General features: G+C 35.1%; 1 protein-coding gene across 2 annotated transcripts in view; it reads left to right on the plus strand.

The window, feature by feature from the left end:
- CASP8AP2 (caspase 8 associated protein 2) overlaps positions 1 to 21,051 on the plus strand; it is a 33,278-nt gene extending 12,227 nt beyond the window's left edge. Inside the window, exons 3-11 of one of the 2 annotated variants that reach the window (XM_090279674.1) lie at positions 1,903 to 1,971; positions 4,233 to 4,333; positions 5,303 to 5,377; positions 6,233 to 6,348; positions 10,930 to 13,139; positions 13,671 to 16,839; positions 18,058 to 18,157; positions 18,905 to 18,957; positions 20,458 to 21,051. In XM_090279674.1, the coding sequence (XP_090135800.1) occupies positions 1,903 to 1,971; positions 4,233 to 4,333; positions 5,303 to 5,377; positions 6,233 to 6,348; positions 10,930 to 13,139; positions 13,671 to 16,839; positions 18,058 to 18,157; positions 18,905 to 18,957; positions 20,458 to 20,461 (5,897 nt within the window). In that variant the 3' untranslated portion in view covers positions 20,462 to 21,051. Of the gene's footprint in view, positions 1 to 1,902; positions 1,972 to 4,232; positions 4,334 to 5,302; positions 5,378 to 6,232; positions 6,349 to 10,929; positions 13,140 to 13,670; positions 16,840 to 18,057; positions 18,158 to 18,904; positions 18,962 to 20,457 lie in introns of those variants that run through there. The other variant, XM_090279676.1, reaches the window with a different exon arrangement.
- Positions 21,052 to 22,910: the final 1,859 nt, after the last annotated feature.

Below are 22,910 nucleotides of genomic sequence, written 5' to 3' on the forward strand. Positions count from 1 at the left end.
CCTAATACCATTTTCTTCTCCATTCTCTTTTTTTTTTTTTTTCTTCTTCTGGGAATCCAGATGTATGGTATGTGAGAACTTTTGATATTGTCCTGTAGGAAACAAAGATGACTTTTCTTTCCTTTCCTTTCCTTTCCTTTTCTTTTCTTTTCTTTTCTTTTCTTTTCTTTCCTTTTCTTTTCTTTCACTCTGTTTTTCAGATTGGGAATTTTTTAAAAATCTATCTTCATTGTTCACTGGCTCTTCAAGTGAAAAGCACATTCAGTGAATTATTTTACATTGGATATTAATAGTTTCCAGTTTCAGGATTTTTTACAAAAAGATTTTATTTATTTATTTTTAGAGAGATTGGAAGGGAGGGAGAGAGGGAAAGAATCATCGATTTAAGAGAGAAACATTGATTGCTTGCCTCTCACACACACCCCAACGGGGTACTGAACCTGCAACTCACTCATGTGCCCTGACTGGAAATCAAACTGGTGACCTTTTTCTTGGTGGGGCAATGATGATGCCTAACCAACTGAGCCACACCAGTCAGGACCTGTTTCAGGATTTTTAATTTGGTTCTTTTAACTGTTTCTGTTTTTTCTGCCGAGATTGCCTATGTAGTTTTGGATTGCATTCCAGATATTGTAAATGCTGTTTATAAAGATATTGGATTCTACTGTATTTCTCTGGAGAGTGTTGCTGTTTTAAATTTTAGCATGTATTTAATTTAGCTGAACTTAAACTTCTGCATTCCATGTGGTGGACAGTAGCTGAAATTTCTGTTCAGGTTTTTTAGCTTTAGCTGGACTTTTTGCAGTTTCAACCTTTACCTGTATAGTTTTGGGGTCATTCAGATTTGGGCACAATTTGGGGAATCCCCTCTGTGGCTCTTAATTCCTCTGTTAGGTTCTAGTTTCTGGTAGCACTTCTAAAGTTTTCTGTCTGGATCTTCAAGCTGTTATGACTTGAGGTTTCCATCTGAGTTTTCACAGCCCACTGTGGCTCCAACTATGTAGGGCCTGTACTTCCACAAAAAAAATTGTAATAAAAGAGGGATAGGGAACTCACACAGTGCTGTTTTCTTCTAGGTGTTGTCTCCCTGTAGTTATTTAATACTTTGGGCTGCTCTTTAGTTCTTCAGATAGTTTTTTTGTAAATGAGATATAATTTACACATAACGTTAAATATGTTTCAGGTGTACACAGTGATGACTTGCTTTTTGTATATATTGCAAAATGGTCACCACAATAAGTCTAGTGGTAGAGCATTTGACTGCAGATAACTTAATATATATACATTTTTTCCCCTCTTGCCCCCCCTGCACTGGTATTGACTATATCTGAGTTTCAGTTAACTTTTAATATTGTGTTAAGAGGTTGTAGTTGTTATCTGCTGGAGCACTGGTCTGATTGCAACTACTCAGCTATTACTGGAATTCGGACTTTCTCACTAGTATCTTTTGAAAGTGAGTTTGTAAGTATACATTTGAGGTAATAGGGTCATAGATTTGTGTGCTAAGATCTTCCTGTTTATAAGACTTTGAAACTTCTAAATAATTCTTTTTTGGTACAAGATTAATAAATCTCTTTTCCTGGTCCTTCAGAGTAGAAAAGGAAAAACTTCACTAAGTGTCCCCGATTGGTGTGGCTCAGTTGGTTGGGCATCATCATCCTGCAAAGCAAAAGGTCATCGGTTCGATTCCTGGTCAGGGCACATGCCTGGTTGTGGGTTTGGTCCCCAGTTGGGGCATGTGTGAGAGGCAACCAATTGATGTTTCTCACATCGATGTTTCTCTCCCTCTCTTTCTCCCTTACTTCCCCTCTATCTAAAAATAAATAAAACCTTTAAAAAAAATAAGGAAAGAATAACTTCACTAAGTGAAACAGTTTTAATTAGTCTTTACTTTTCTTGCAGCACCTCCTCTTAAAAATAATGATGAAGGTTCTGTGGACATATATGCCGGGTTGGACAGTGCTGTTTCTGGTATGTAAATTTATAATAAAATGGTTTCATTTTGTTTGGTCAGTCTATTGAAAGTGTTTATTTTGTCACTAATTTTAGAGTAATTCATAGATCTTGAACAATCTGTCCATTTTTTGGAAATGATTACACTTTGGTAATTATTTTCTTGCCCAGAGCTCGATCAGTAAGACAAATTGGCACCCAGGTTTATTATTCATCTAGATGTCAGATTTAATTGGACCTTGTGGAAAAATATTTTGTGTCATTGAAATGCACCTGGTGATCTTGTCTGTACATGTAATACTACTCATACAGGTTACATGATACTAGAATTTTTGAAAAGGATAATTATAAATATTTCTGATGTATCAGTAAGAGTGTGCTGTACAGCGTTTCATGACCTATCAAAATTGGAAACCTTTTCCATGATCCAATTTGTCACAGCTGAACAGATATCATTCTCACACCTGAGCTGTTGACACAAGCATTTTAGGTAAATTGATTTTCCAGCTGTCATCTGTGAAATTAGTGTAGATATGGATGAAATGCAGGGGATGGAGAAATGTATAGCCCACATCCAAAATTTTAACACCTATTTTCTTTTTTTTACCTTTATTGAGATATAATTGACATAAAATTGTATAAGTGTAAGGTATACAACATATTGATTTGATATACTTGTATTTTGCAAAATGATTACTACCATAGTTAGCTAACACCTGTATCACATTACATAATTACTCTTTTTTTGTGGTGAGGACATTTAAGATCTGTTCTCTTAGCAACTTTTAATTACATAATAATTATGCTGTACATTAGCTCACCAGAACTTACTCATCTTATACCTGGAAGTTTGTACTTTGATCAGTATCTCTTTTCCCCCACTCCAAGACCGTGGCAACCACCATTCTAGTCTGTTTCTGTGCATTTGGCTTTTTAAATTCCACATGTAAATGATATCATCTAGTATGTGTCTTTTTTTCTGACTTATTTCACTTAGTATAAGCCCTCAAGTTCCATCCACGTTGTCACAAATGATAGAATGTGCTTCTTTCTCTTGACTGAGTAATATTCCGTTGTGGTGTGTACACATTCACACATCTTCTTTATACATTTATCCATTGTCGGACACTTTGGTTGTTTGTGTATCTTGACTATTAAGAATAATACCGCAGTGAACATAGAGAGTGCAGGCACCTCTTTGAGATCCTGATTTCATTTCCTTTCAATGTGTACCCAGAACTGGGATCGCTGGATCATATGGTAGTTCTGTTTTTAATTTTTTCCTTTTTATAGTAGCTCTACCAGTTTACATTCCCACTAACAGTGTTCATGGGTTCCCTTTTCTCTACATCTTTTCCAACACTTGTTATTTCTTGTCTTTTTAATGATAATTGTTATAACAGGTGTGAGGCAATATATTGTGATTTTGATTTCTCTGAGGATTAATGATGTTGAGCACATTTTCATGTACCTTTTGGCCACATTTGTATGTGGAAAAATGTCTATTCAGTTACTTCTCCCATTTTTTAGTCATATTTTTTGTTGCTGTTTTTGGGTTTTGTGAATTTTTTATGTATTTGGGTATTAAAGTTTTTATCAGGTATATAATTTGCAAATATCTTATCCTATTTGGTAGGTTACCTTTTTATTTTGGTGATGGTTTCCTTTGCTATGCAGAAGCTTTTTAACTTAATACAGTCTGACTTGTTTATTTTTGCTTTTGGTGTCAAATCCAGAAAATCATTGCTAAAACCAATGTCAAGGAGCTTACCGCCTCTGTCTCCTCTCCCTCCACCCCCAGGAGATTTATGGTTTCAGGTCTTATATTTATTCTGAGTTGATTTTTGTGTATGGTGTAAGATAGGAATCCAGTTTTATTCTTTTGCATGTAGCTGTTCAGTTGTCCTAATACCATGTATTGAAGAGACTATTCTTTTCCCATTGTATATTTTTGGTTTCTTTGTCATAAATTAATTGATCATGTGTGTGGGTTTATTTTTGGGCTTTCTATTTTGTTCCATTGATCTGTATGTTTATTTTTATGTCAATACATACAGTTTTGATTTCTCTAGATTTGTATTATATTTGAAATCAGAAATTTTGATGCTTCCAGCTTTAATCTTTCTCAAGATTGCTTTAGCTATTTGCAGTCTTTGTGGTTGCATACAAATTTTAGGATTGTTGTATTTCTGTGAAAAATGACATTGGAATTATGATAGTTTTGCATTGAATCTGGAAATACATATTTTAATGTAAGGGTTTTTGTTTGTTTATTTTAGACAGTCCTTCCAAATCCTGTGTACCATCCAGAAATTGTTTGGATTTATATGAAGAAATTCTTACTGAAGAAGGAACTGCAAAGGAGGCAACATATAATGATGTATGGGTTGCCGGAGTTATTAAGGATGGTTAACTCTCTTTTTGTAGCTCCTTACAGGCATTTGCTTACTTTTGGACACACATTCTGTTTTTAGGAAGTAACTCTTAGACTAAAAGAATATTTAAATCAGTTTCTACCTTCAGATCTGCTTTTTAAAACAATGTTTACTGAATGGTTATCTAAATTTAGTTATAATTTTGCTTGATTATATTTAAGTGTCTAAATAGGTGAACCCTCAGCAGGAAATCTGTGTGATATAACCTTTTATCTCATGATTTGTACTGGTATAAACTGTCCTAAGACTTAAATCAGAGGGTTTTTTTTTTTTCTTTTACAGAATGTATTTATTTATTTTTTAGAGAGAGGGGAAGAGAGGGAGAAAAATATCTGATGTGCTAGAGATACATCCACTGGTTATCTCTCACACGTCCCCAACTGGGGACTTGGCCTGCAACCCAGGCATGTGCCCTGACCAGGAACCAAACCAGCAACCTTTTGGTTCACAGGCCAGTACTCAGGTTTGGAGAGTGAATGTGAAACCAAACAAAATTCAGTATTGGTAGGGAGAACTTTTATTTTTTTAATTTTCAATTTTTATTGAAGTTGTTGGGGTGACATTGGTTAATAAAATCATATTGGTTTCAGGTGCACAATTCTATAATATGTCATCGATATATTGTATTGTGTGTTCACCATCCACAGTCAAATCTCCCTCAGTCACCCTTTATCCCCCCTTTACCCTCTTCTGCCTTTTCCACTCTCCCTTTCCCTCTGGCAATCACCATACTGTTAGGTCTGTGTTTAAGGTGAAATTTAAAAACCAGTCATCTTACTAAATATCTGTTAGTAGAAATAGACCTCATCTACTCTTTTTTAGAGGATTGATTTGCAAAAATTTAAATATTTGGAAATGCCATTTAAGCTAAGAAAATAATTTAGAATGATGCTTAATCTTTCTATATCTTACAGTTGCAAGTAAAATATGGAAAATGTCAGCTACAAATGAAGGAGCTAATGAAAAAATTTAAGGAAATACAGGCACAGGTACCATTATAATGAATATTTTATTTTTGCCCAATTTTAAAATTAAAATTTAATAAAATTTTCATTAGAAATTAAAATGCTAAAGTGTTGGCAGTTTGTAAGGGAACTTTCTTTTTGATATTAAATGAAATAGCAAATCTGACAAAACATGCATTATTTCCTATACAATTGCTGTAGGAGACTGCTTGATTTGTTAAATGACATTGACATAAAATATCTGTTAGCTAGTTAACAGATAAACAATAGGAAATTCATAGAGATGAGATTAGGTGGTTTAAAAGATAATGGCTTGATGAGCAAAGATTTAGAATGCCTTTTGGGGGGAAATGGTGATACTGTCAGAATTTTTGCCAGAGTGATTTTGTTGTGATCATGCTACAAAAAATCAAGAATGTCGTGTCTTGTTCTGATTTTTATGTTTTGGTGAAGTTGTTCCTCTTTTCCCTTTCCCCCAAAGAACCAGTCAATCCTAGATTGATTTTTTGTTCATCTGAGATTTAGTATATTGTTGCAAATTAAAGCTAAGTTGTTAAATATAAATTTTTATTTTTATTTTCAGTTTTCAAAATAATGACCTAGGGAGAATTTTTTTGTTATTGTTACTTGTGGGTGTCTTTCTTTTTTTTTTTTTAATTTTGATCCCTATTTTAAGTAGTTTCATTTTAAATGGCCTTTCTGGTGCCTTTTATCTACTGTGAATCTCAGCTTCCCCATAGGACTTTCTTGAGAATTATGTAAGACAAAATATGTGATCCCTGGCATGTAGTTAGCATTCAGTAATCATTAACTATTAGAAGTAGTAGTTTGATAATCCTGTAGATGTATACTTTATTAAATATATGATATGATGTTTAGAATTTCAGCTTAAAAAATGAAAACCAGTCCCTTAAGAAGAATATTTCAGCACTTATCAAAACTGCTAGAATGGAAATAAACCGCAAGGATGAAGAAATAAGTAATCTTCATCAAAGGTATATTTGAGGGGTGTGGATCTGTAAATTATATGGTTGTTGATGTGTGGAATATTTTTAACTTTGGAAAGATAAAAATCATGCCTTTTATTAAATATGTAAGGTTTTACTGTGAGTGACTAATGGTATATTATCATAATGATATAGAACATTATTTAATAGAATATTGCCATATCTCTCTCTCTCTGAATATATTCAGTTTTCTAACACACTGGAATCTGCTCTGGTACTCTTTGCTCCTGAGAAGATGATGGTGTATATGTCATAGGTTCTTTTAGGCCCCCACGAAATTTACTAAAGTATTAAGAGTGTGTTCATGCTCCTATCCCCTGTCAATAGGCAACCCTAAAACTACCTGAAACTATCCCTCAATTGTATATTCTTTTCCCTCTCAGATGGATTTTCTCTCTTTCTCTCTCTCTCTCTCTCTCTCTCTCTCTCTCTCCCTTCATTAAGCCAGTCAAATTTAGCAGTGGAGGGTTGTATACCAACTTTAGTGACACTAACTTTAGATAACCCACTACCATCGGACCAGCCTCTCTTTTTTGGTTAGGGGCAATTTTCTGCTCCAGAGAATTTTAAATCTCTCCTCTCCAAAATAAACATCTAAACATTCTGACTCCATTTTCTATTTCTACTTACTCTTTTAGAGAAAGGGAAAGGGAGGAAGAGAGGGAGAGAAACATCGATGTGAGAGAGAGATACATCGCCTGGTTGTCTCTCACAAACCCCTAACTGAGGGCCTGGCCTGCAATCCAGGCATGTGCCTTTACTGGGCATCGAACCTGTGACTTTTCGGTTCATAGGCTAGCTCTCAATCCACTGAGCCACACCAGCTAGGGATGTTTTGACTTCTCATTTTAACTTATCCTCATACTCTGTTTGACATAGTTGACCCTCCTATCTTGAAGTAATCCTCTCCCTTTGGCTTTCATAATTCTCAGTTTTTTTCCTAAGTCGAGGTTTGCTCTTCTGTACTTGGCTTAGTTGGAATTCCTCAGAGCTCAAATCTATGTTCTTTCCTTTCTCTATCAGTATTTTCTTGTGAGATAATCGTACATACTATGTCAGTTCCATTTATATGTAGATAACTACTTCACATTGGTATAAAATTTTCAAAATTACCTCATCCAATACCGAATTTATGATCAGACCTCTTCTGTTGAGCTCAATGGATTTCCTATCATTTATTCAGCTGGTGTAAGCTAGAGACTTACGTGTAGAATGACCATATATGGTAATTTATTGCCCAAACCAGGACACTTTTGAGAATAGAAGGGGGAGCTATTAATAATTACACTAAGATTGCTTGGCAAACTGGGGCACAGAGTTGCCCTGCCTGGGTAGAAGTCATTGGCACCTCTCAATCATCTCTCACATCCAAGTTCATAAATCATGTTCTGTTGATTTTTATGTGTTTATAATCTCTCAAATCTTCATCTCTCTCCATATCTACTATCATTGCTGTTCACCTCTCATCCAAATTAGCAGTAGTCTTTGTGCTGGTATTTCTGTATCCACTCTTACGCTGGAATCATGTGTCTCAGTATTAACTGGACAATTGCTAAAGCACAAGTCTGGATATCGCGCTATCACAGAACCACCACATCCTATTCCCTTTCTTGATTAAAACACATTAATAGCTTCTCATTGTTCCTAGGATGAAAGATCATAAATCTCAACTTGGCCCATGAGGCTTTTCACAATATGGTCCCAAACTGCTTTTCACGCCTTGCCTTCAGTGTATACCTCTGCCCTAGGTGTTGTAGCTCTGGTATATCTGTAGCATTCTTTCTGTTTCTTGGCTGTACCATGAGCTCTACTTCTGCATGGGCTGTTTGTACTGCCTGGAGTGCTCTTCTCACCTGCTAAATATGTACTCATCCCCAGGACTTGGCATAAGCATCCTTTTTACAGGGAATATTTGTCTTCTCCCTTACTAGATCAAATCGTTCTTTTGTAGCTTCATGTACACTTACAGTTTTTAAAATCACAAATGGGATTGCTTGATTCGTATCTTTTTCTTCCACTAAGCTGTAAGCCTCATGGGAGCAGGGACCATGTCTTCGTCCTCACCATTTTATCAAGCACCTAGCATAGTGCCTGATACATGGTAGATACTCAATAAATGATTGAAGAGTGAATGAATCCTATGACGGACTTTATAAAACACGTTAGTGCTTTGAAAATGAAGATGGTTATGTGTGTTTACTAATTTAAAACCCACTAATGAAACTAGTATAAGATTGGTTCTTTATTTTAGGAGAAATTAAATACATATTTGAATCTTTTAGGGGATGGGTATGATGTTTGAACAGGTGAAAAGAGAGACTGGGTGAATAAATGATGAGTTATGTCATTAGATTGTTTGACATGGTTATGAATATTCTGTCAAATATTTGCATTTCTAAATTGTGAGCTATAGCCCTGGCTGGTGTGGCTTTGTGAATTGGGTGCTGGCCTGCGAACCAGAGGGTCGCTGGTCTGACTCCCAGTCAGGGCACATGCCTGGGTTGCGGGCCAGCATCCCCAGTTGGGGGCGTTCAAGAGGCAACCACACATTGATGTTTCTGTCCCTCTCATTCTCCCTCCCTTCCCCTCTTTCTAATAATAAATAAGTAAATTGTGAGCTATAACTAGTATTCTAATGGTAAATGTGTATCATTTGGTTGAAACTTCATGTTTAATAGAAACATTGGCAATATTAATTTAAGGTTAATATTTAAGAGTAAATTCTGTAAAGTGTTTAATGTGAAGGTTTATTTTTTATTTTATTTTTTAAAAGATTTTACTTATTTATTTTTAGAGAGAGGGGAAGGGAGGGAGAAAGAGAGGGAGAGGAACATTGATGTACCAGAGTACAATTGATAAGTTGCCTCTTGCACATCCCGCCACTGGGGACCCTGGCCCGCAGCCTAGGCATGTGCCCTGACTGGTAACCAAACAAGCAACCTTTCAATTTGCAGGCCAGCACTCAACCCACTGAGCCATACCAATCAGGGCTGAAGGTTTATTTTAAAATAAAATTTTAGTGATTTATTTAGTATGGAGTTATACTAACTGTGTTATAAATTCTGTGAGCTTGAACTATCTTCTAGGAGCTTATAGTTTAATAAATATGATGTACATTACACAAACATGTCCTTTGTTGAATATGAGTTCCTTGTTGGATAGATGTATTGCAGATATCTCCCATTGTATGACTTGTCTATCATTCTTGTGTCTGTGAGAAATAGAATTTCTTAATTTTAATGAGATTCAGCTTTTTAGATATTTTTTTTTCTTTTATGGTTAGTTCTTTTTGTGATCACATTTCCCATTCGTCTCAAAGGTATCTTCTAGTGTTTGTTTCTTTGAGTTAGGATCTGTATTAGCTTCCTAAAGCTGCCATACAAAGTACCCAAACTGGATTGCTTAAATAACAAATTTATTGTCTGACAGTTTTGGAAGCTACAAGTCCAAGATCAAGGTGTCAGCAGTATTGATTCCTTCTGAAGGCCATGTGATAGAAGGATGGATCTGTTCCACACCTTTCTCCTTGGATTATAGATGGTTGCCTTCTTCCTATGTCTCTTTATATTGTCTTTTTTCTATACATAGCTCAGTGTCCAAATTTCCTCCTTTTATAAGGACACTAGTCATAATAGATTAGGATTCTCACCCTACTGACTTCATTTTAATTTTATTACCTCTGTAAAGACCCTGTATCCAAATGAGGTCACATTTTGAGGTACTGGAGGTGTTAGGACCAAAGAAGAGCCATATAAGGTTTATACATTGCCTTAGGTTATATATCTCCTGTGTCCTCTTTTGTTCTATAAAACTCTCCCCTTATACCTGAGTCTTTTAAGTTTAGGTATTCTCTACAAATTTAGTACTGATTGGGAATAGATTTATGGAAATTTAGAGAAGTTATGGAAATTGAGGAAGATGGACTTATAAAAGGCATTAAAATGTGATTAATTTACACTTTTAAGAAAACTGCTAGCTTTCTGAAACTATTATAAAACATTAAGACTTGGGTTTTGTTTTGTTTTTTTAAACAGTAAATACCGTTTCCTTAGAGAAGAATCACAACTCCATTCTTTTTCCTTGCACAATATGTGCCACTTTAAGATGGCTGTTGATGCTTTGGTTTACTGTGGGATTATATGTGAGACAGACAAGTAGGATAGGGAACTACATAGAATTTTATTTTTTATTGTCTCCGTTGTCCCATAAAGTTCCACTTTTCCTTCTGTTTCAGTTGGGCTAGAATAAGTGAGGACCAACAAATAAAATAATAATAATGTCACTGTTCTAAAAGAAGTGAATTTGTGTTTAGTTTGAGAGTTCTGTGGTGAAAGAAGTCTAAAGGACATTGGCAAGTGTTGGGATAGAACTGAGAGGTCCTCCAGATGTTGTTTGAAAAAAGAAATGAAAGAGTTGGAAGCTGGTAAATTCTTATTACTCATACTTTTATACAAAATAAAACTAGTTTTTCCAGTATATATGGAATCCTGAATTTTAAAGTGTATCATGTGTGATTAAAGTTTTGATTATTAAAAAGCATTAACTTTTTTTCTTTCTGTTTTTTAATAGATTGTCTGAGTTTCCACATTTTCGAAATAATCGTAAAAATGCATGGACATCAGATACAGTTAAAACAAAAGATATTCCATCCAGATCTTCCCATTTGGATGATTGTGCAAAGACTGATCACAGAGTGAAATGTGATGCTTCTAAAGATGGACATCATAGCACTTCATTACCAAACATCGAAAAGGAAGTAAAATTACATTTGGAAAAAAAGAGCACTTTGCATTCGCCTACTTCTAATGAAAAACACTGCACCAATGGCATTTGGTCACGTTCCCATTATCAGCTTGGTGAGGGTAGCTCAAGTGAGGGTAACAGAAGAGGGAAAAAAGATATTGGATATAGCCAATATAGTAGAGGAACTGATAGAATACGAAAAGACTTAAACACTAGCTGTGGTGACGGTGAACCAAGGAATATAGACACTAGTCAGAGGCTACAAGGACGTCCTGAGAAATATGGTAAAGGTGAACCAAAGGCTGAAAGTAAAAATTCAAAGTTTAAAAGTAACACAGATTTGGATTATAAAAATGACCGCTTTGGCTGTTTCTGGCAGAAAGAGACCTTTAGAGAGAGGTCACACACTCGAATAGAATCTCAAAGTGACAGAAAACTAGAAAGGCAAAGTGAAAGATCACAAAATACAAATAAAAAAGAGCTTAAGGCACAAGACAGAGAAGAAAGAAAAGTTGATCAAAAACCTAAATCAGTAGTAAAAGACCATGATTATTGGAGAAGATCTGAACGAGCATCTCTTTCTTATTCCAAGAAAGATATAAAATCTCATAATTCAAGTAAATATCATCTAGAAGAGAGAAGAGAAAGGGACGATGGTAAAAGAGACAGGAGTGTGATTAATCATAGTTTTCAAGAAGGAAGATGTTCATCCTCTTTTTCAACCAGTAGAACTCAAAAACACATAGACTCCAGGGAAGTTAATGCTATGCACCAATGGGAAAATACACCTGTAGAAGCAGAAAGGCATAGAACTGAAGATAAGAGGAAAAGAGAACAAGAAAGCAAGGAAGAAAACAGGTATATGAGAAGTGAAAAAAGAACACCTACTGGACATTTGCAGAAGATTAACAAGGAAACTAAGCAAAGTACTGCTGATTTAAAGAGACAGAATGGACTGATAAATGATAAAGGTGAAGTCTCATTAGATGTTTCTGAAGGCCCAGATAACAAAGACCTTGAAATTAAAGCTGGAAGTGGTCCAAATGAAACAAAAAACAAAGACTTAAAGTTGAGTTTTATGGAAAAATTGAACTTAACTCTTTCTCCTGCTAAAAAGCAACCTATTCCTCAGGATAATAATCAGCATAAAATAGCCAATACTCCCCAATCTGGTGGCATGTGTGATTCGGAGCCCTTGGTGCAGGGTAAAACAGAGTCATGTGTTCCCTCTGTGAGTGAACATAGACCAGAGGAAACCAAATTAAAGTTATTGGAACCAAAAGATGCTCTTGCAACAGCATCATCTGAAACCAGGACCAGAACTGAAGAAATGAAGATGGAAGAAGGAAATAGTTTGTTAGTTAAATCTGTTGAGAATACTATACATTGTGACTTGCCTATTTGTGGTACAGAGACAACTTCAGCACCTGTGGAAATGCAACAAACAGAATCTTTGTTTCCATCATCAACAGAAATAGAACAAACCATCAGTGGTGCAATGGCAGCAGTTCCAGTGATAACGGACATATTACAAACAAATGTTTCTCAAAACTTTGACTTGGAATTAGATACCAAAAGAAACGGTGGTTTAAATTCTTGTAGTGTATCTAAAGATACGGAAATGAAGGAGGCTTTTTCAGCAAAACTGGCCAAATCCAATGAAAGCATTTTGAAGCCTTCAAAGGAAAAAGCTGGTATTTTGCCAACAGTCCTTTCAGAAGTTGGTGATCTAAAGTTTGAGCCTTCTGTTGAAGATACACCACTGGTTGAGAGTAAGTCTTGTCATTTGGAGCCTTGCTTACCTAAAGAGACTCTAGAATCTTCACTTCAGCACACTGAGTTAATGGACCACAGAATGGAAACTGGTGAAACAAACTCAGTATATCAGGATGAGAACTCAGTTCTGAGCATTGACCTTAATCACCTGAGACCTATTCCAGAAGTCATTAGTCCTCTGAGTAGTCCAGTGAGACCTGTAGCAAAAGTACTTAGACTGGAAAGCCCATCTCAAGTTCCATTATATAATAGCCATAAAGGTAATCATTTATATTATTTTTTATAACTTACCTTTTTATAAGAATGTAAAGTACATAAGCAAGATGTAGTGTTATTTCTTTTTTGATAACACATTCAGATTCCCATTGTTAACTAGTAATTGAGCCTTCAGTCTAAATTTAGGTAGTTCTTATACAAAAAAAGGGAGTGGTAGGACAGATTATTTTAAATAATCTTTGCTTGTTTTCAGATATATTTTTATTGTCCAAAAGCTATTATCAGATGCTGTAGAGTAGGTGATGCTGCTAACCTGAAGTAAAGATACCTGAATGGTTGATAGATGGTTATCCGAACGACCACACTCTACATTACCATGTTGTTACACACCTTCTGAGAACGGTAAAGATCAATGACATGAGTAAGTGTTAGGCATTAACATTCTGCTTAAGGAAAAATGCTATTAAAATAATGAAATGCCTCAGTATTTAATTTTTTGTTATATTTAGTATGGAAATGTCAAATGACTAAGGATTAGTGGTCATGTGACTACAATATGCTCTTCTCTTCCACAGGTGTGTTTCCACCAAATTCAGCTCATTCTACCTCCAAGAGTCAGTCTGATCTCAACAAGGAAAATCAGAAGCCAATTTGCAAATCTGACAAATTTACAGAAGCAGACTCCCATAAGAATTCATCTTTAGATGAATTAGAAGAAGGAGAAATTATAAGTGACAGTGAGAACACTAAACAACAAAAAAGTTTTGAAGAAAGTGCCAACCCTAGAGCTTCTACTGAAATGCAGAACAGAAGAACTAGCCCAGGAAGTAGGAAAAGTACTGTGCATTTGGATAAGGACAATAGGGAACCATCTATAAAAACTCAGCAGACCAAAAGGAAATGGAATAAAAGACAAAGTGAACCTAGCAGATCTTCAAAAACAGAGAAAAAAGATAAGGCAATGAGCACCTCCAGCCTGGAAAAAATAGTTCCAATTATTGCTCTACCGTCTTCTGTACGAGAGGTTATGCACATGTTACGAATGATAAGAAAACATGTAAGAAAAAGCTACATGAAATTCAAGGTAAAATTTCCATTAAAACAATTTCATAGAATTATTGAGTCAGCAATTTTGAGTTTTACATCACTTATTAAACACCTTGACTTTTCCAAAATCTCTAAGTCAGTGACTACATTACAGAAGAATCTTTGTGATGTTATAGAATCCAAACTTAAGCAAGTTAAAAAGAATGGCATAGTGGATCGTTTATTTGAACAGCAACTACCAGATATGAAAAAAAAAGCATGGAAATTTGTTGATGAACAACTTGATTATTTGTTTGCAAAGCTTAAGAAAATCTTAGTAAAGTATTGTGATTTTACAAACGTTGGTAGTGACAGTGATGAAGGGAAATTTGAAAAAAAAAAAGAGAAAATACAATATTCAAATTGTCGGAAGGGGAATGTGGTCATCTCCAGCAAAGAAATGCTGAAAGAGAAATTCTCGAAATCAGAAGATTCTATTTATAATAGGTCTTCACTGGGATGTAAAAAATCCGAGGAAAAATATGAAGACCAAAATAACTCCAATATTAACACAATAAAGCATGATACTAAAAAAAGTTTTAACACTTGCTTTGATAATGTTAAGTGTTCTCAATCTGAAGAGCACTCTTTGGAACTAAGCTGTCTGAGTACCCCAAAGCCAGGAAAAATGGAAGGCAGCACCATAGAGGATACACAGACATCCCAGCATGCAGCTTTGAAGTCAGAACGCTGTTTTGAGATTCTTACTGAACAACAAGCATCTAGCCTCACTTTTAATTTAGTGAGTGATGCACAGATGGGTGAAATATTTAAAAGTTTGTTGCAAGGTTCTGATCTTTTGGACAACAGTGTTAACTGTAATGAAAAAAGTGAGTGGGATTTGAAGACTCCAGAGAAACAGCTGCTAGAAAGTCTTAAGTGTGAGTCTATACCAGCTTGTACAACTGAAGAGCTAGTTTCAGGTGTAGTTTCTCCATGCCCTAAAATGATTAGTGATGATAATTGGTCATTATTATCATCTGAGAAAGGTCCATCTCTGTCTTCAGGGCTTTCGTTGCCAGTTCATCCTGATGTGTTGGATGAAAGTTGCATGTTTGAAGTGTCTTCTAACATAGCTTTAAATAAAGATAATGTATGTAGTTCAGAAAAGAGCAAGCCCAGCATTTCTTCCATACTTCTTGAAGATCTAGCAGTATCTTTAACAGTACCATCACCTCTGAAGTCAGATGGTCATCTCAGTTTCTTAAAGCCTGAAGTTTTGTCTAGTTCAACTCCTGAAGAAGTTATTAGTGCCCATTTTAGTGAAGATGCCTTACTTGAGGAAGAAGATGCATCTGAACAAGATATTCACTTAGCCTTGGAGTCTGATAATTCAAGCAGTAAATCAAGTTGTTCCTCATCATGGACAAGCCGGTCTGTTACTCCAGGCTTTCAGTACCACCCTAATCTACCCATGCATGCCGTCATAATGGAAAAGTCCAATGATCATTTCATTGTGAAAATACGGCACACGGCACCATCTACCTCCTCTGGTCTTACGCAGGATATGGTGGCTGGTGAGTCATTAGCATCTTTGCCCATAGTGGGAACGGAAGTTGATGAAGCAGCAGGGAAGGAATGTGTTTCAAGTCAGAACACAGTTCTTAAACCTGTGGAGGAATTGAAACATTCCAACGAAAATGTTGACAGCAGTAAACCAGCTCATGAAGAACAGGATTGTATGATACAAACACAGGTTCCTGATATATATGAATTCCTAAAAGATGCTTCACGTAAAGTGGGTCATAGTACTGAAGAAGATGATGAATGCTTCGAGTTGCATCAAGTATGGGAACCAAAAGTACCTGAAAGCATTGCAGTATTGCCTCCAATGGAAGACATTCCACATTCTGTTGAGGGTCATCTTCCAGACACATATGTAGACCTCACGAAAGATCCAGTCACTGAGACTAAAAACTTGGGGGAGTTCATAGAAGGAGCAGTTTTAAACATTAATCAGTTGGGATGTTCTGGAAGCAATTTGGATCAAAATGCTCAAATCTTGGACAATGAGCAGCCTGATACTGTAGATGCTTTTATTGATTTGACACAAGATGTTTCAAGTGAGAGTCAAAATGAAGATAACCATCCTGCTTTAGCAGTTGGACACTTGGGATGTCAGGTGTTTGGTGTAGATGAAAATAACAGAAAGGAAGAAAAGGTGCAAGAGGCAAGCAAGCCTTCGGAATGCATGGTTGAGGAAGCCTATATTGATTTGACCTCGGACTCTCCTAACTCATGTGAAGTAAAAAAGGAGGATTTAAGATCAGAACCGGCATCAAATTGTGAAACTTCAGAGTTGCCTGCAACTTTGGATAATCCTCACAAAAAGAGAAAAAACCTTTCTAATCTAAATCATTCTTACCAGAAAAAACGGAGAAAGGAAATAGACTTAACGAGTAAGGAAAAGACCAAGGAAACAGACTTAACCAGTAAGGAAGAGACCAAGGAAATTACCCAGAATTCTGGTGAGAGTGGTGAAGCTCACCAAAGGAAAGCCAGTAAGAAAAAGGCCCCTGCAGTGACTAAAGATCCTGCATCATTAAAGGCAAGCCCAGGCAGTAAGGACTCACCAGCAGCATCTGGCACTTCTCCTATAAACCTTTCTGCGAAGAATATTATTAAAAAGAAGGGAGAAATTGTAGTTTCATGGACAAGGTAAGGATCTTACAAGACATTTAAGTCACCAGGAAATTTTGAGAGGCCAGAAATCTGCCATGTCATCATAGTTATATCCTGTCCTAAAATAAGGAAAGTGATATTTTAAAAGTAGCTAAAGTTAATACAGGATACATTCTGGGATAATTTTAGAGCATTGCCTCTTAACCAAGGATGTACATTAGCACCATGGATAGAGTTTTGGTTGTGTTTTAACCTGACTTTTTAAATTAAAATTCTTGTATTTCTAAAGAACTGGTGTAATCATATTTTAGAAATGAGGAATGACAGGTGATGAAATAGGGCAAAAAACATGAACGTTTATAATTTGAGTTTTCCCTAAATTAAGTTTCAAAAAAGTTTCATAAACAGGAACTTTTGACTTTTATGTGAATTTTTTAAGAAATGCAGATTTAAAGACCCCATTTCAGACATAAGGGTAACCACATTTGTGAACCATTGGACAATCTTAGAGGTTCATGATCTGCAAACTTAACTAGAGTGTAATGAGGAGGGAAGTTGAATTTTGTTGAAATTTCAGGTAACGTACAGGTGGCACAATAAAATCTCAGATTATAATAATATACATGGAAATTGCAAGGTTTGGATTCTATTGTATTTTCGTTCTTTTGCTTATTAAGTCTCATTATGTTTGGGCCCTAGTTTTTAAGGTAGAATTAAAAATTACTTTTTTTATTAGAATAGTGAATATGTTTTAGAAAATTTTGGAAATACATATGAGATTAAAGATAAAAGTCATCCATAATCTTTATTTCTCAGAGATAACCATTGTCCATGGTTCGGTCTGGTTTGGTTTGGTTTTTTTAATTCAGCCACATGAAGACTGGAGGAAGTCAGATTTTTTAAAAGATTTTATTTATTTTTAGAGAGAGGGGAAGGGAGGGAGAAAGAGAGGGAGAGAAGCATCAAAGTGTGATTGCCTCATACACACCCCCAACTGGGGACCTGACCTGCGACACAGGCATGTGCCCTGACTGGGAATCAGACCGACCGGCAACCCTTTGGTTCGCAGGCCAGCGCTCAGTCCACTGAGCCATGCCAGCCAGGGCATTCATATTTTGATGTACACACTTTCTTTTCTACTATGAGTTTTAGTTTTTAAAAAATCACCTCCTATTAGTGGACATTAAGGCAGTGGAAATTTTGTTAACTTCCTGCTCTAATCTGCGAAAGCTAAATATCATTTTCCCTCCTTAGAAATGATGACCGGGAAATTTTATTGGCGTGTCAGAAAAGTGGGCCATCAGTGAAAACATTTTCTTATGTAGCTGCCAAGTTGAATAAAAATTCATCTCAGGTAACTTTCTAAGTTCTACATCTATAGTTTCACGGATGTTACTACTCTTATTTTCTTTTAAAAGATTTTATTTATTTATCTTTAGAGAGAGGGAAAGGGAGGTAGAAAGAGGAGAAAAACATTGAGGTATGAGAGAAACATTGATCTGTTGCCTCACACATACCCCAGTTGGGGACTGGGCCTGTAACCCAGGCATGTGCCCTGACCAGGAATCAAACTGGTGACAACCATCTGAGCCATGTCAGTCAGGGACAGATATTACTACTACAAATACTTAGATTTCATTTTTAACATGTTTAAAATATATAGATACTTCTTTAAAAGTATGACTTTTCATGTAGGACTGTTAAAAACTTGGTGAAAGAAAATAGGAAGAACAATCCTATTTTCTTTTGTCTTACAATTTGATATCAAACAATTTTGTAATGTTTATTTGTTTAAGAAAGTTTAATATTGAAACTTGGGGTGGTGAACACAATAAAATATACAGATGATATATTATAGAATTATGCGCCTGAAACCTACATAATTTTATTAACCAATGTCCCTCCAATTCAATTTTTTTAAAGTTTAATATTGAAAGTTAAACTAGCAATCACCTTTAGTATGAAGATACTTATTTTTCTAGACATTACTTTATCTTTATTGTTTACAGTAACTTTCTTTAGATGTTTTATGAAGATACTTATTACAGACAAAAAATCTTATTGATATATTTATAATTAACACTCACTTTTAACTTTCCAGGTCTCAGAAAGATTCCAGCAGCTATTGAAGCTCTTTGAAAAGTCAAAATGCAGGTAGTTAATGGTTATACTACAGGAGACTAGTAAAATAAATATTTGATACTGTAACTATGCAGTTAATGGCCTGTTAGTCATTGAAGATGTGAGTGGGTGAGAGACATCCAGTTGAGTTCCAACTTCAGTCACAGCTTGGAGGATGATTGCTCGTTCTAGTCTTCTAAGGTCACCAAATCCACAGGATGTGCTCAGAGTTGCAGTTCAGATCAGCATGGCATTCCTCCTTAACCTTCTGACTGCTGAGTCTAAGGTGGGGGGAAATCCCATTTGATGATTAATAAATTTTTTTTTTATGAATGAAAAATAAAATGTTCTTGAATAGCAGTTTGTTTCACAGGCAATGAAGTCTGTGCACTTATAGTTTAGAATTTTTCACAGAAATTTAAAAAGTTTTAAAAATATTTTAAATTAGGAATGTTAAAATACTTTGAAATACAAAATAGACATTCATAAACATTAAATCTATTGTCATCTGAATAGATGACATGATTTACCATGTTAAAATAATAATATTCACGGACATATTTCCTCAGTGTTTTAAACCCATTTTTGTGCAAGTTTATTAAGGTAACTTTATCAGCAGGAAAATCAGTTGCTTAAGTATTTGGAATTTACATAAGAAAATTGTAAAGATATTTAAAATAACATTATTTTTCAGTTTATTTGTAGTCATAATTATTTAAATGCAAAACACCCAATTTTATTTTTTAAAAGTTTAAATTAAATTAAATCAGAATAGAAACCATATTTGACCATAGACCTCAGTGTGAAAGGGTCTTAATATATTTTGAGTTCTAAATCTGTATCTAGACCAGATATAAATTACTGTATTTAGAAATTGTTAATGTCTTTCAAAGCAACTAGTTGCTAATGAGATCTTCAGAAGATATTTGGTAGTTTATTATGAAGTTAAAATTCTATTTATATAATTCAGAATGTGCGATTTAATGGGGAATTTGAAGAAGAAGCTTATTTTAAAGAACATTTTAGAATAGTTTAAAGCAACAATGGCATGATTATTTTTCAGAGTTACTGTGCTTTAAAATTTTCACTGCCTTTAAGAAATTAAACTTGAATTTTTTTGTTTTACATGAATGTTATCTTAAAACATGACTTCCATTCTCTTATGAAGATAATTACGTTCATGGGAGAATTAAATCTTGAAGTGATGCTTATTAGTTTGAAATTTCAAATTGCATTACAATTTTTTTATTGGATTTGACACTTGAGATTTTATTTGTTTGCATGATAGCACAATTAATACGTTATTTCATTCCTGGTTTGTCTCTTAACTGATCTCCCTTCCCCTCCAAGTACTATAGTCTCATAAAACGGTTTTCAAAATCAAAGTATAATGATAAAGTTTCCAAACTGATTCTGTAAAAAGCTAGTGTTTAACATCAATATTAATTAAGTAGAACTTATTTGAAAGAACAATACTTATGAAATGGTCATGCAAAAATAGAATCATAACTTTAGCATTTTCTTACATTACAGATAAGCGGCCGAATTCCTTGGAGTCTTAATTGATAATGCATACTACACAGAAGCTTGAAATTCCTCATGTTTTAAATGGGGAAGAAGAGGGCAATTTTATGATATTTGGTTACTAGATAATCTACATTTGTTATAACTTGCTGGCTCTAATCTCAAGTCAGCTTGTTCCAGCTATCAGTCTGATTTGCTTATCGGTTATCGGTCAAGATACTTATTTATGAACAGGACTTGTTAGAACTTGTTATTAAGTAAAAGCAACAACAATATAATATTGAAACCTTAGTTTTGATATTTCAAAGAAATTAGTTTTTCTAGATACTTAAGAATAGTTTTCTAGCATTAAAAATTAACCATTATTTACTTTGTTTTCATATATATTATTTGCTTTTTTAATTGCCTCTCATTTTGGTAAATTGTAAAGTAATTTAAATAGTGTATCTATAAATATATATATTTAAAATGATGTAAAATACTTTGTATCTGTTATTGTGTGTATACATACACATAAATGGCTTTGCCTAGCCGAAGATTTTTTTTTTATCTGTATAAAACTTTTGTATAAAGTTTGCTTTCATTATCAGTAATGTGTAAATAAAACCATGTAAAGTTCTGTTATATACGGATTAGAATTTTTTTTTTACTGTGTTTAGATAATAGTTAAAGGGGAAAATACCAGGGGACATGGGAAGTGGTTCTTGGTAGGGGGGTGGGTTGCTGAATGTCAGTGAGTGGATTTATTAGAGAAAACCAGTTGCCTTTACCTGGTTTCTCACAGCAGTTTCTTGTACAGTGAATCAGAATTCGCTGCAGGTGTCCTCACAGATACTAGGGCAGCGCAGAAAGCCCTTTTGGGTCAAGATTTGGGGGATACAAGTAAGGATTGACTACCTTACACATTTGTTCTTCCCTCTCCAGAGTCATAGAATTAGTGGGTTATTATCTAGGCCCAAGACGCCAGAAATGTCTCAGGAAATTGCCGTTTCTCCTATGGTGTCTGAAGGGGAAGCCCTCATTTGAAGGACTGCTTACTAGATAACAAACTGAAATAATTAACTGGTTTTGTAGTGCCTCAGCCGTCAATCCTACTGCATATTTTCTTTCCTTTTTGAACCTCCAACATTGCCTAGAGGGCTGGCCCTCAGTTCCCGCCCAGTGTGTACTGTCACTCAGAAGAGCCCATACCACCAGCTTAAATGAGTTCACAAGCTGACGTAAAGTGATAACTAAGGATGTGCCAGTGGTTCAAAGGAAAACAAACAAGACCATCAGTAATTAAAAATAAAGCCAATAAACACAGCTCTGGTGTGGCTAGGTTGATCAGGTGTCTTCCTGCAAACAGAGATAGCTGGTTCGATTCCCAGTTGAGGCACATGCCTGGGTTGCCAGTTTGGTCCCCAGTGTGATGTGTGCAGGAGGCAACCAATCTATGTTTCTCACATCGATGTTTCCTTCTCCTCCCTCCCCCTCTCTAGAATCAAAAGAAAATTTTGGAGCCAATAAACATTAAAAGAAAAAAGATTTTGGTAATGTGACACAAGAATAAGAAAGTATAGAGTATAAATATTTTTTTAAAAACATAATGAAATAGAGTAAAAATAGAATGGATACAGCTGAGGAGTGAATTACTGAGTTGGAAAATCAGATTGAGAGATTGAGAAACTAGAAAGAAGGAAAAACAACAACAAATAGTAAATACGAATGCAGATTTAAGTGAAATGGACAGGAGGTGTGCCAAAGGTCAGGTAACAAAAAAGGTCCTGAGGAGGAAAGCATTAAAGATTGAAGGCCCAATGAGCACTAGACACATACTGAAAGTACCCGCATCTAGACACATACTGAAATTAAGAGTATCAAAGATAATGAGAAATTTTTTAAAGCTTTTAGACAGTAAATTAGATTGATCTCAGTCTTTTCCAGACCAATACTAGCTGTAAAACTTTTTGAAGTACTGAACCTAATATTTTACATCCATTTAAATTGTTACTCAAATATGAGAACTTAAGAACATTAAGACCACTCAGGAGATCCATATTGTAAACATTTTTGGAGAAAAAAGACAAAAAGAAGTCCAGGAGATATAAGAGCTAGGGGTTAAGAGTGGTAAGATATTTTGGTAAAGTGTGGATAGGAGGAGAAAGATAAGAGAAATATATTAATAAAGCAGAATTTTAGACAATATCAACATGATGGTCAAGGGACTGTAAGAAAGTTAAAATTCTTGCCTTGTTAGGATGAAGATACAGATATTAAAACGTCAAACTTTTAAAAATGAAGTATGTCACTCAGAAAAGTGCACAAAGTTGGCGCAGCCACTGTGGAAAGCAGCATGCAGATAACTCAAAAAATTAAAAATGGATCTCCCTTTTCATCTAGCAATCTCACTTCTGAGAATATATCCAAAGGAACTCCAAACTAATTTTGAAGAACATAAGCACTGTTATGTTCATTGCAGA

Source organism: Furipterus horrens, unplaced genomic scaffold (genome assembly GCF_987537825.1).
Source record: "Furipterus horrens unplaced genomic scaffold, mFurHor1.1.pri manual_scaffold_6, whole genome shotgun sequence".
Classification (NCBI taxonomy): domain Eukaryota; kingdom Metazoa; phylum Chordata; class Mammalia; order Chiroptera; family Furipteridae; genus Furipterus; species Furipterus horrens.